The sequence below is a fragment of the Rhipicephalus sanguineus genome, chromosome 4 (genome assembly GCF_013339695.2).
Source record: "Rhipicephalus sanguineus isolate Rsan-2018 chromosome 4, BIME_Rsan_1.4, whole genome shotgun sequence".
Classification (NCBI taxonomy): Eukaryota; Metazoa; Arthropoda; class Arachnida; order Ixodida; family Ixodidae; genus Rhipicephalus; species Rhipicephalus sanguineus.
In genome coordinates this window covers 145565752-145579376 of record NC_051179.1, presented here as the reverse complement: position 1 = coordinate 145579376, position 13625 = coordinate 145565752, and the positions used below count along the sequence as shown (strand labels likewise).

Below are 13625 nucleotides of genomic sequence, written 5' to 3'. Positions count from 1 at the left end.
ATTGAAACGTTAGGCCAGCCTGTCTGAGGCATTTTCTCCTGTTTGAAACCTATTCCATTGCGCTGATTAGTTATGTGTGAAGTAGTACCCGAATGTCTTGGAACCTGCCAGATTATTTATAATCTTCCGATAAGCTTGAGTGCGCAACGCGAGCAGTAGAGTTTTTTCTGGAAATGACGCTGCCACCGGCGATAAGGCTGGAAACTTCGATGCCACATATAAAAGCCGACGCGCCTTACCGCAGCTTACCGCAGATTACCGAGGGCCGACGTTCTGATCGCCGCTATCAGTGTACAGCGTGTATTGCTTGTACTTTGACTCTTCGTTTCATGGGCACAAGTTCGCCCCAATAAAGAGTTTCGTCTTTGATATCCAGAGTGCCATCTTCTTCACCGTTACGACCACGTGACAATACACATGCCCAACCACGTTCGCTTGCGCTTATGCCCAGAAATAAGCAATTTATCTTCAAGCATTTCGCGCTTTTTTCGTCAGGAAACAGTAGAATGAAGTTCGGAGGTGCATGCAATGTAGTTGATCTTTGATTTTTTTTTCTTTCGTACTGAGTTCGCACTGCGAGATCCGGTCAGCGAGAAGAATCATATCAGCAATGACGAAGCATTGTTCGTTTCATTCTACCATGCGTAAACCACTATTATTCAAAAAACGCCCGTAATGAATGACCGCACGTTATGCACCACGCATAATAAACCCGGTTCAAACAACGTCTATCCCCTTTGCTCGGCGCATCTCGACATGCTCTTGACTGGAAGCCCAACGGGCCCTGTTCCGAAGGGCGAGAACGGCGGCAGAGTTCTGAGCTGTAGCGGACTAAGGGCACCGACCATCAGAAGCCGCCCACCGGCCCCCGAAACCTCTCCTTATTTTAAATAAATTTGTTTTCCTCCTCCTCCTCCTCCTCGCCACGCCTCTTGGAAGAAAATGGCATCAGCAATGAAGTTGAGTTAGCTTTGTATGTTCCTAAGCGTTCCTAATTGAAAACACACTTTTCTTCCTTGTAGTTCTGCTGATAGACCGCACAAATGTGTACCATTCAGCGGCAGCATAATGTTCCATGAATGTTCGCCACCATCCGAGTCGACTCGTTTGGCAAAGAATGTAGGACCTGGGCAAATATTCGCCATAGCAGTTTAGTGGATCTAGAGTTTTTCGGCAGAACAGGGGCTCAAATGCCCAATTTGCGGCTACAGCAGCCGTATTACGTTGAGGGATCAATGAAAGAAAAACGACGAGGTGCTGAAAATTGGGGGTGGATCAAAAGCCAACGTAGTCGATACTAATCAATGGGCATTCCATACGTATATTTGGAATGTTAAATCCAGTTGCTCATGCGTAAGTACTGAGGAATGTTTAAAGGTATTAGCTTGAGCATTCGTGCTGTCGGCCGCAAAAGTGTGCGAGATCTGCAGCGCGTGGCGAAGCGATGGATGGATGGATGGATGGATGCTATGAGCGTCCCCTTTATAACGGGGCGGTGACATGTCTGCCACCATGCTCGAAGAAAAAAAAAAAAAAAAACTTCCTTGTTTCATGCTGGCCTAATACCTTGTCTACATTGATTAAATCTATCTATTATACCAAAAAAAATTATAAATTCACGGTCTATCTCTCTGCCTCTTAAGGCAGAATGACCTTATTTTTTCCCCCCCATTATTTATTTTTGTACTTTATCTCTACTTTACTGCCACCAATACTCTAACCGTCTCTTACTTATTTCTATCGCGGACGTGTTCAGCTTTCCATTGTTGTCCCTAAAACCCAAGGCTTCCTGTAGACTCGTGCCCACAAGTATACCTGGGTGAATATCGCCACATTCAATCAGTACATGTTCCATCGTTTCCTTAGTTCCTACAGCAGCGAGGTGCTGCTGTAGGAACTAAAGTCACTGGAACGGGAAAGTACGCGGACAGTCGTGCGCGCCGCCATATTTGGTCCAGCCCGCCGAAGCTGCGGCGGTTGCGGTGTTGATTTTCGCGTGGAGTAACGCATGTTTTACGCATTGCGTGCGATTTTGCAGCCCGAATGAAGCATACCGTTGTTCTCTGACTGATTAGGAAAGAAATAGCGGCAATTTTCACTTGCCTACATGCGCACGGCGCCGTACTATGCGATAAAGAAATGCGAACTGCGCGGCAATTTTACGCGCTCGGCTGTCTGCATTTATTAAATGCGAAGCATTTCTTAGCGAATTTCTGGGACTACTGTACGATCTATCTATCTATCTATCTATCTATCTATCTATCTATCTATCTATCTATCTATCTATCTATCTATCTATCTATCTATCTATCTATCTATCTATTATCTATCTATCTATCTATCTATCTATCTATCTATCCGTCCCGACTTTGTGCTGTCCTGGCCGCTTCGTTAATGGGAAGTGCACCAAATTTGGTATGGCATAACATGACTGTATGACAAATTTAAATTAAGGTGATAACATGAAAATAATGACAGCATGCCATGTACGGCATGATTTACATGCCACGCTCATGGTGCGCTCGCGACCGCTTCGATAGCTGATACACAACAAATTGGCATGGCGTTACAAGAGTGTATGACGACGATAAGTGACTGGTTATAACGTGCAAATCTTGACAGACATGCATGTAAAAACGTGATTTACACGACATGGTTTCGGGGCGCTCGCGGTCGTTTAATGAAATGCATATATACCAATTTTTTATGACGAGCTATTTCTGTATGACTAACGTTAGCGATAGGTAGTAACATGAAAATCATGACTTCCATGTCATGTACGGCATGACTTACTTGCCACGCTCATGCTGCGATGGCGGGTGGTTCGCTAGCTTGAAATGCACCCAAATTGGTATAGCGTGAGGTGACTGTATGACGAACACGAATGACAAGTGGTAACGTGAAAATCATGACGGTATTATGTTGGTCATACAGTCGCGTCACGCAATACCGATTTTGGTGCATATCAAACAAGCGAACCGGCCGCGAGAGCATCATGGGCATGGCATGTAAATCATGCCATACATGGACATGCGTGCCATTATTTTCATGTTACCGCCTGTATTTACTGTTGGTCATACAGTCCACGTCACGCAATACCGATTTTGGTGCATATCAAACAGCGAACCGGCCGCAGAGTGCATCATGAGCATGGCATGTACATCATGCCGTTACATGACATGCGTACCATTATTTTCATATTACCGCACGGTATTTATGTTCGTCATACAGTCACGTCACGCAATACCGATTTCGGGGCATATCAAGCAAGCGAACCGGCCGCGAGAACATCAGCCATTATTTCATATGCTACCACTGTTATTTGTGTTCGTCATACAGTCACGTCAGGCAGTACCAATCTGTAGCAGTCAGTTTTCATGGCGCGCTTATCATTATATGTGAGCCCAAAGGCGTCAATTTTACGCCAAACATAATAAAATGTATTGTGCATGAACCTCCTGCGACAACCACGCGAACAAGCTGCACTAGTGCAGGGTAGGCGGCCAACATTCCCCGAAACATTCGCGAATTCTCAATGAAGCGCTTACCTCACAATGCGGGTATCAGTCGCGGGAACAAAATTTTCCCGCCTAATTCTGTGCAGCCACACAGCCCGTCCTTTGGCATCCTTTTTCCCGCTGGGAATGGCAAAGAGAGCCTTACCCGGGCATTCTTCGATGCCTCGATAGGCTTTCGATGAAGTCTCAAAACGATACGGGATGTCGTAATGTTCCTGTACGCTTTCCTGAGCCTATAAAAACAATCGCCCTCTAAAGCGCCGTGCGTCTGCGGCCGGGAGGACACTAGCGAGGCGAGCGAGCTGGACCATTTATGTGGCGAAGCCGCCGAAAGGGCGCGGCGGCGAAGAGAAAAGGAACGCGGTACTTTTCCCGTTACAGTGACTTTAGTAGGAACTGCATTGCTGCGCCGCCTACCGCCACACGGCGTGGTGTCGAGGCTACCGGCCCTGGCCTCGGCGATTAGGGGGCGTATTCTCAAACGATCGCAAAAGGCGACAATCGCAAAGTATCGCCTTTGGTGCGCGCTGATTGGCTATTGCGAAAAACCGAAAAGTGAGGCGCTAGTAGTGTTTCCGTCGACGTGACGGTGCTCTACGGCGCTCCTGACATGCCTGGAATAAACGAACACAACTCCTCACCGTCGGTGGTGATGAAGTCTAGCATTTCAATGACATAGATGGTAGCTTCTAGTATTAACGCGGTAGTGTTAGAGAGCTCGTGTCGCAGAAATTCCGCTGTCGGCGTCGGCACGTTGGTTGTGAGCGAAAAATCATCCGTGAGCGAAAAATCGAGAAAGTAGCAAATAAAATAAACGATAAAATCTTCGGTCCCAATGAGGATCGAACCCAGGCCGTTCGTGTGGCAAGCAGGTGTCTTACCACAAAACCACGATGTTGCTTGCAGCTGCTTTGGACAAAAAACACTACATAAATGTAATGTAGTGAAAGGAGTCTCGACGCATTTTGTTCGGCAGGTGTCACGACGAAAACGAGCCCATACGGTAGGCGCATTCGCGAGGCCATCAAACTACGTCGAAAAACGCCGGGATAGTGCAGCCATCGCCGCTAAATACACACACGAACTTTCAAACAGCTATAAAAATGGGCAACTATGTTCATCTAGAGGAAAACATATCAAGCCAACGCAGCAAACGCTAGATGATGTGCTGCCATCTGTGAGGCATTGAGAAATATGTCTCGACTTTTCATGGCATCCGAGAGGGCCAGCGCGCGGCGTATATCGTGGAGGCCATGCGACTCTTGCTTTAGATCGAAAGCCTGTAAAATTCGCGCGCGTGCGTGCGTGTGTGTGTGTGTGTAACAATACACATTAATAAGTATGCACTTAGTGGTTGAAGTGCGCACTAGGGGCCGGATTTCGCTATCGCGTTCAACTCTTAAAGGCGAAGCTTAAGGGTCCCCCAATTTTTTCAATCCTCGATGGAAGTGCGCAGCATTACCTTGGGGTGTTTTCAGTACTCGTTCTTTGCCAGCGCGTGTTTTTTCGTGGTTTGAACGTTCCAGAAACATGAACCGTGTGTTTCTCATGTGGTTTATCGCGCGCCGGCAACATGTTTGAGATGTTCAGACGATGTCGCTGCGGCGGCACTTTACAGCTGAACTCTCTTAGTACGCCGTGTTAAACTCTCAACAAAAATACATTTCACACAACGTTGCATTCTTTAAATATTACACTGTGCATTAAAAAATTGCACAAAAAACGTTGAAAGTGCTTTCAACACGCCCGATATTTCAAGTAGCCACAGCCGAGACTGGCCACCGCGTAGAAGGCAGCATACGCTCGAAAACGCCGCACTCGGGCTGCTCTGCGCTCGTACAGTACGCTCACTGCTATGTTGTGAGACATTCATAACACCAACGGCCAATGCAACAATGACGTCATAGACAAGTGTTTCTTCATTTATTGAACGCATAAGATTCTACGTCACCAAACGCGATACTATCGCCTTTCGCGATCGTTTGAGTGTACGGGCCTAGCTACGCCAACGCACATTTGCCCGAATTATTCGCGGAGGCCATGGCCGATAGCCTCGACAGCACGCCGTGCGACGGTGGGTGGCGCAGCAATGCAGTTTTCTGTCGCTGCGCCACGCACTGCAGATCCCGCACAATTTACAGCCGACAGTACATAACGCTTAAGCCTCGCCACTCCGACAGCAGTTAGAAATAAGGGAGTGAGCCCGTTTTTTTTTATACAACACAATTACAACCTTTGCTGCTGCCTGATCATGCGAATCTTAAGAGGTGAGCGCTATCTGTCGCGCTGCAGATGGCTGATCTACGGTCATGGCTGGCCTCTAAGGGACTGGACTTCTTCAACATGACTGAGGACGCTTCATACGATGCCGTGGATGCTCTGGTGATGCTTTCGCTACAGTGCCACATGCCAGCGCTGCTCGCCTTGGAAGTCGACAGGATGCGCTTCTTGAACAAGAAGCGCTTTGTATCGGTGCGAATGGATTCATCTATACTCTCTAAGGCCGCTAAAGTTCTTTCGTTCACAATGAATCGAATGTTTGATTTTGAACTCGTGTGAGGTTTGTTGGTTTCACTTAAATAGCAAGGATGTGGTTGTGTTGCGTATTGCTTAATTATCGGGGTACTTCAGCCTTCGCGTATTAGGGAGTTGTTACCAAGCCTATTTTTTGTTAGCGACAGCCATATCGGACGTTATAACCGTTAAAAATGATACATGTAGTCGTTTTCGTTACCATCGGTATCGTCATTTTTCGCAATTGGGGAAGGTTTCATTTGCAGCAATCTTACGTACTTTCAGAAATGTTTACATCTGAAAAAAAGTGAACTTAACAGCAAGTGATTCAAACTTTCTAACTAGAGAAGAAAAGCTGAAGCTATAGCCTCTCCGCCTGAGCACCAGGAGAGACGCTTAAAACTTACACTCCAGCTGGTGTGCTCAGACTCTCGGACTATCTCACAACACAGTATACATATGCATTACTCCTATAGTCATAACACTGAAAAAAAGCCACGTTATATAAAGTGAGTCGAATAAGTAGAAAGGGAAACAAAAACCTAGGCGATGTCTTTCCACTTGTTCCGCACTATTTAGCGCCAAATCCAGAGTGACGACTTGCACGTGTTGCGTGGCCGGTCGGTCCATGCATATACTGTATTGAGTAAGGCTTGAATTGAGTTGAGTATACTGCACACCGTATAGAGACTTTGATACTTGGCTCAAATCGAGATAAGAGCAATGGACAGGGACAACTCCCCATCTTGTATCTTCTCTCCTTGTTTCGTGTAGGTTTATGCCGCGTGGGCATAGTGTTTATGGCGCGTAATCAAGGGTGATTCTGAACAGCATCGTGATCATATATGAAGTTTTCTCCGTTTTCCCTCTCAAAGCACGGATTGCTCGTGCGTGCGTACGCATTTCCTGCAACCGATATCATCCGAAATGTTGCAGTAATTACAGCGCACAGTATACATTCCCAGCCGGGACGTCGCTGCTTACCGAGACTAAAACATCTATTTTACAGTAGGTGAACAACAGTGAGGAGCAAGAAAAGCGCATTATACCAGAATTTATGTCTAATATTTTCTTAACAGGCTATCGGTAACAACTTTCTTAATTCTTGCAAGATCATCGTGGCGTTCCAGCGGTGATTAATGTACAGCAATGCGTGCAGAAAATCACAGGCCCTTCTTGTGAACTGCCGCAATTATTCTTCGTTTATCGAACAAACAGTACATTGTTCTTATGCATCAGCAAGTGTACACGAGTGCATTGCAAGCGTCTATAGCCGGTCTCTCGCTGGGCTTTTGTCGTGGCTATCTTTTGGCGGATCACAACACCCCTTCTAGCGACGTGCACGAACTCAATGCCGTGACAACGTATCGCGCAGTTTTGGCACGTAAAACTCCAGAAAACGGTTATTACGTACGGCGCAGAATATCGTAGATGGACGGCGAAACTTACTTTATGCTTGTGCTCGCAGTTCGTCTTCTATAAGGACGACGTCGAGTGGTACCTGAATTACCACATGACCAATCAAAGCAACATAACGGGGAAACGCAGCAGATACGAAGTTTACTTGAGTTCTTACGGCCTGCGTGATGACGCGCTTAACACGATGTCCCGCACTCTCGAGGCCTACGGAAGCCAAGGTGAGTGTGCATTTGACTCCGAACGGTAATCTACGCGTCAAGCCGCTAAATTTCAGCCTATGCTAAATAGCGACATGTAATTTGTTAATGTAGAAAAAACGAATGAGAAAGGTATATTGTAGGCATTTATTGGACTTTATCTTCCTCATCTGTAAATACCCATCATCACTGATTCGCTCGGGCGTCTTCTTCGTCGGCGCCATCTTGCTTTTCGTGTAATAAAGCGTTAGGATAACTGTTAGGATAAAGCGTTAGGAAAACTGACAAACAGCACGCGGTCAGAGTTCGATATTCAAGACGTCGTTATCAGATGTCGGAACTAAGCTGTGACCAGAACAACGAACCAGTTCGGGTTTATTCTTTCCAGACTACATCCGCTCGTTTCCGCTATGTAGCGGTGAATTATGGGAGAAATGTAACGTTTTGTCAGATTGTTCGCGGCAGCTAAGAAAGGGTCATTTCAAGAACTTGCTTGCAACATTTATCTAACTACGTCCATATGCCTCTTGCCGTACATAATTTTCACGGATGAAGCACAACAGACAAATTAGGAGAGTGATTCACGGTGCTTCGAATAACCGCTCGAGCTAACAATTCTTGACTTCATATTTTCGTTATAGCCAGACTTCACTGAGGTTGTTTTGTGCAGTCGACGTCAAAAGGTCTACTGAGGCGTAAAATTTGAGCGAACGCCAACTTTGCCAGAAATTGCACACACATATATCGCACTAATTAAAGGGCCCTGCAGCGCTTTCTGCACACGGTTAGAAAACGTGCTGATCGGTATTCGAGGCTCTGCGAACATATTAGCCATATATTATAGTACTGCACGCGAAAAGGAATTTACAATTACTTTTAAAGAAACGCTAGAATCGCTCGCCTCCGACCTCGCCAGCGGGTGAAACCTGAAGTGATTCGCCACGTCGAAAATTCCTTCCACCCCGCAGCAAGAAAATTGTCGACATCGGACGACGATGAGCCCGACGACGACAGACCGCGCGGAAATGCGTCACTGTTCTGTGTGCTCACGTGACCGAGCGTTTCACTCGCTAGGTGTGTGTGATAGTTGCACCCGGCGGCTTGTCGTTTTTGGAGCTCTGTCAAACCGAAACTGAGGCTGTGTCGGTAATGAGGAGCTTGTAATAATTATCTGTCGCGCTGCAGCAAGCGATGTGCCGTGTTCTGACTAACAGGCCCCCAGCACACATTTCAGCAAAAAAACGCGGGCGAAAATGTTTGTGTCAGGACCCCTTTAAAAGAACGCAAGGTATCGCTCGCTCTCCTTCTTAAACCAGTGTGTATAGCCTTGTCGCGCGGGGATCATACCTATAAGCATCAGTCATCAACTATGTCGGTACTGGTAAATTGCAGTATGTTGTGCAGGCAGTTGAGACGTCTACGGTGGAAGACAACAGTTACCTTCAAGGTCCACTTTGGATCGAATTTCAGCAACAAGCCTTGAGAGTGACGCGATGTGGCTCGTGTTACACACACTCAGTACATTGATGCATCCTTTGCTGAGACGGTTCTAAAGCACAGAAACTGCAGGAGCGCTTGGTCAGGGCTTGGGGGCTCCGTACTAATGAATGTGGCGGGAAAGCTGTGACTATGTCGCGAAGGGCACTCGCGTCGCGTATGCTGCAGACACAGGCTGGCTTAAGTCAGGATGTATGTACGTCTGGGCTTTACACCCAGTTTAAAAGTGGTAGCTCGGCAGTTGATTTCAATGTGCGGGTTGTGCTGACAGATTTGTACTTCTTGTCTGCTTCTCAAGTTGCCGCCACCCTGGACCACCTTGCGAAGCAGCCTACGGACCTCACCGTTGTGAGAATCGCTGATCTTGGAAATCTGACGAAGGTTCACGTCGATTCAGGTACGGTTCGCGAGGAAACTGCGGCTGATAGAATATTCTTTTTTATTTAGTCCACAATCGCGATAACACTGAACGGTTTTCGGCTCTGAAACAGCGAAATTGTGCCTACTATGCGCGCCTATGTGTTGGACTATCAGAGTTCCGCCTGCCTAGCTCATTTTTTTCGCAGCTTTCTTATTTTGTTTGGCTGGAGGCGCTGGCAAGGCTAACCCAATGCTCTGCACGTACTACGTGCTTATGGATGCTCAGCAGCTCATGTCGCAAGCTTTAATGTGAACATTCCTCATCCCGGTGCCGTGTCTGGCTGCCCGCTGACTATTTAATACGATTGCGGTTTGCTTCTCCGACGCCTGCCGTCGGTGGCCTAGGAGCGAGGGTCCTGCGTTGCTGAGTGCAAGGGCGCGAGTTCGACAGCCTTTCGATGTGGTCGAGGTGCAGAACGACCGGCCTGCTTACATGCAGGTGCATTTTAATGAGCCATGTGGGGTCGAAGTCAATCCGAAGTCCTCGATTACGGCGTGCCCCATAATCACGTCGTAGTTTCGGCCGGTATTTGGCAGGCAACCTGCAATTTTATTTTTTGTATCTGCACGCCATTGGGGTAACGCTTAATTGCTACGGCTTTCAGCTGCCAAGGAAGAACACGCGGGATTGATTCTCAGCCTCGTGGTAATTATACGCAGAAGAATTGCAATAACACTACTGCACTTAGGATTGGGCGCATTGTATAATTCAAAGTTATTCGTTACTGATGTTTTTATTTTGCAGCTGGGGTTCATAAAGAAGATCACACCGTAAAAACTTAGTTTCACTCAGTGACGTAAGCGAGATAGAGTTAACCCTGCCGAAAATGTACGGAGTTATCCAAGGAACAGCGAGTGAGAAATCTGTTTACATATGCGACAAAAGCGCATGCCGCCGTATGTTTGTGTGTCTCACCTCGTGTGGGTCATCGCTAACGCGCGTGCTCGATCAAATACAGGACGGTGGGTGTCCATCTTCGGGCGGTACACCGGAGGCATCTACGGTGGCGAAGACTACATCCAGGTCCAGTCATCGGCCCCGACCCTCCTTGTAGAGCTGCTGTCAAGTTCGGCCGTAGGGACGCACGGATTGCGCTGCCTGCTTGCCTGGAGAGTCCTGCGCTGGGTTGGCGACCTTGCGAGCACGGCTTCGGCGGGCGCCCAGGCAAACCGCCAGCCGTTCGATAACGTCTGCTACGAGCTCGTTCTGCTGGTCATGGAACCTGTGCTCATGAGGAAGTACGACGATATCGGTAAGTGAGACGACGCGGCTATTTCTTTTACTTCTTCGTTGAAAACTGGAGACTTCGTGGGTTCCCAGGAGGAGCGGCATAAGGGTTTGCAGAAACAAAAGAACAATGTCGTGCAGAAGTAAGTGTGACACGCATTGATAACATATACAAAAGCGAGAAGAGTTTCTTAATACAGTAAATTAAGTTTGATCAAGAATTACACATAAAAAAACTGCGGCAGCTGCGCGCTAGTGGTTTGAAGACTGAGGAAGCAGCGGAGCTGGTGGCCTTCCCCTCCTCCTCACCGTCACACCCCTTTTCCGCCCATTGCTGTACTATACTACACGAGAGTATGCTTTGCTTTACCCTCTCCCCTCCTCCTTTCCATCCTACTCACACTCGCATCACTTCTGCTCACTCCCCTATCCCACCCCTTGCTAAGCATACAACTGGCCGCGAGATCGAGCGGAGTCGCCGCCTGGCGGCTACTGGCTGAAGCGCACGTAGTGTGGATTGCTGCCTGCGTCGTCTGCTAGCCACGTCGTGTTTGCATGTGCGAGTACGTCACGCACGTTCTCAAAGGGCGGTGTGTTCTGTTGTGTTAGCGCAAGTTTAACTGCTAGTACGTATACCTAACATTGTGTACAGAAGCAAACGGGCTTGCTCGGCTGCATGCGCATATTAATAAGATCAGTGAGTGCGACTTTCGAGAGGGCTGTGTATTGGTGCCGTACCCTTCGTTCTCCAGAATCACTTCAATGTTGTTGCCGCTTTCTGGTTCAAGCACGCTTGGCATAGCCCCAAACATGAGGAGCATTAAAAGTGCGTGAAGGCACCATTTTTGCGACTCGTTGGAAAACAAAAAGGAGGCTCTAGGCCGGGCACTTTCGCGTTGTTGTTAGGTGTATAACTGCGGCACTGTAGTTCATCGGTTATGCGATGAGCTTTAGTTGTGCTTAAGATGTCCTCTTATTGTATGGTCGTGGTCCCGCTACAGCGAAATATTTCTATCAAGTGAAGTCTGACACTTCGGTACTCAAACTGTCTCCTAAAAAACAGACAATGGAATGACAAGGCAGTGATAAAAACGGAGTTGCCGCGCGCAATTTTAGCTTGGGGCAATATTCACGCAGAACCACCCGTGTGCTTACATTTAGGTACGCTTTTAAGAACCCTGACATTCAAAATTAATCCCGACGGCGTGCCTTACATTTCTGTCGTATAATTTCACGCAAAGTCTCATCCGTTTGGATTACATTACCTTGAGCGTTTGTGTGGAAGTCAGCATTGATGGAAGTCAGCGGACATTATTTGTTTAAAAAAAGACACTGGAAAGCCGAGGATGCCGCTCGGGTCCAAGGGCTTCAAGCCGTCACCTGACACCATCATCATCGACGGAGAGTGGGACGGTACAGGGGTTAATCCCCTCTTCCCCCCGCCTCGCCCGGACTTTTAATAAAGTTTATTCACTCACTCACTCATTCCATAACATAACCGGACAATGTTGCATCACTGTCGTGCATGTAATCAATCGATGAAAGCTCTGTGCTAAACTCTTGCCTTTTTATTCTGTTACTGGAGCAAGAACAAGTGCGTACGCGTTGAACGTCTCCGTGGCTCTAAATCGCTGTCGATCACGTAGCTTTCCTGACTAAACTTATCAACTGTCCTACATTTCATGGAGAACTGAACAATAATAAAAAAACGCTTATTTGCGCGAGCAGTAATAATTGCACAGGAATTTGGGCTGGTGTACAAATGAACAAGAAGTAAACACTTAAGTAATTCAGTCGTGCTACAACAGTGCGTAGTACATAGAACACAAGCCCAACACGTACAGAGAAAACAACCAAAAGCGTCATTGTCATCCAGGGCGAGCATCCCTTTCATCGGCAGATTGCGCTTCTCTCACTAGTAATAATAACATTGGATGATCTTCATGCATCGACTCAACAATGAAGAGCTTATATATTACCAGTAAGCTGCGATCAACGCATTTTATTCGCCGAGAATCGGCTCAAACCGCTCACAACGAAGCGCCGCTGTGTGCATTTGTATATGCGCCGCCGACGGCCTCTCCACACTAACGCGGCAACGGTGCTGCCACCTATAGGTCGATCTCGCGGTCAATACATGGCTATGCTATGCTTAACCCTCCCCCTCTCCCTTTCACACCTGCTTACCCTCACTTCCTTTTCCCACTTCCTGGCGCTACTATATCATACATGGCTATGATATGCTTTCTTTCTTTCTCTTCCTGTTTCTATCTCTTTCGTTCTCTCTCTCTGTCTATTTATTTCTCTCTCTTTATATCTGTTTCTTTCGCTCTCTCTGTTTCTATTGCTTCCTCTCTTGTTCTCTCGCTCATACCAACGCAATCATACGGTTCCCATAAATGCTTGTTCTGCTATCGTGTCTGGATAGCCGAGCGGTTACGACGTTCCCCTTTGGATCGTGGGTACGCGAGTTGGAATCCCGCCTCGCCAACAAAGTTCTTTCGCCAAAATTTCTCTCTTTCTTGTTCTTTCTTTTTCTGTCTCTGTACTCGTTCTCTCGCCCGTCAGAGTTATTGCGTCCCACGCCGGACAAATCGGCGCACGTGTTCTCGGAGCGATGAAGAAGACGAAGAAGGCGAAAAGAGCGCGTGTCGGTTCATGATGATAATTTCTGTTCGCGACTAACGGGGCTTCTGCGAGCTTAGACAGATAAAGCAGTGTGAAATTATTCGATACACACCAACAATAGCGTGTAAAGTGTCAGATGCTTTGATGCAAGCAAGTAATAATAAAATAAGAGGAAAGCTTTCTGTTACGAAGCGCAATTGGGTT

At 47.3% G+C, this 13625-nt stretch overlaps 1 protein-coding gene across 1 annotated transcript in view; it reads left to right on the top strand.

Annotated features, from left to right (window-relative positions):
- Window positions 1–13625, top strand: part of LOC119391684 (uncharacterized) — a 63189-nt gene that overhangs the window by 25602 nt on the left and 23962 nt on the right. The window contains exons 6-9 of the mRNA XM_037659347.2: window positions 5811–5990; window positions 7501–7669; window positions 9417–9542; window positions 10525–10818. Of these exons, the coding sequence (XP_037515275.2) occupies window positions 5811–5990; window positions 7501–7669; window positions 9417–9542; window positions 10525–10818 (769 nt within the window). The remainder of the gene's footprint in view (window positions 1–5810; window positions 5991–7500; window positions 7670–9416; window positions 9543–10524; window positions 10819–13625) is intronic.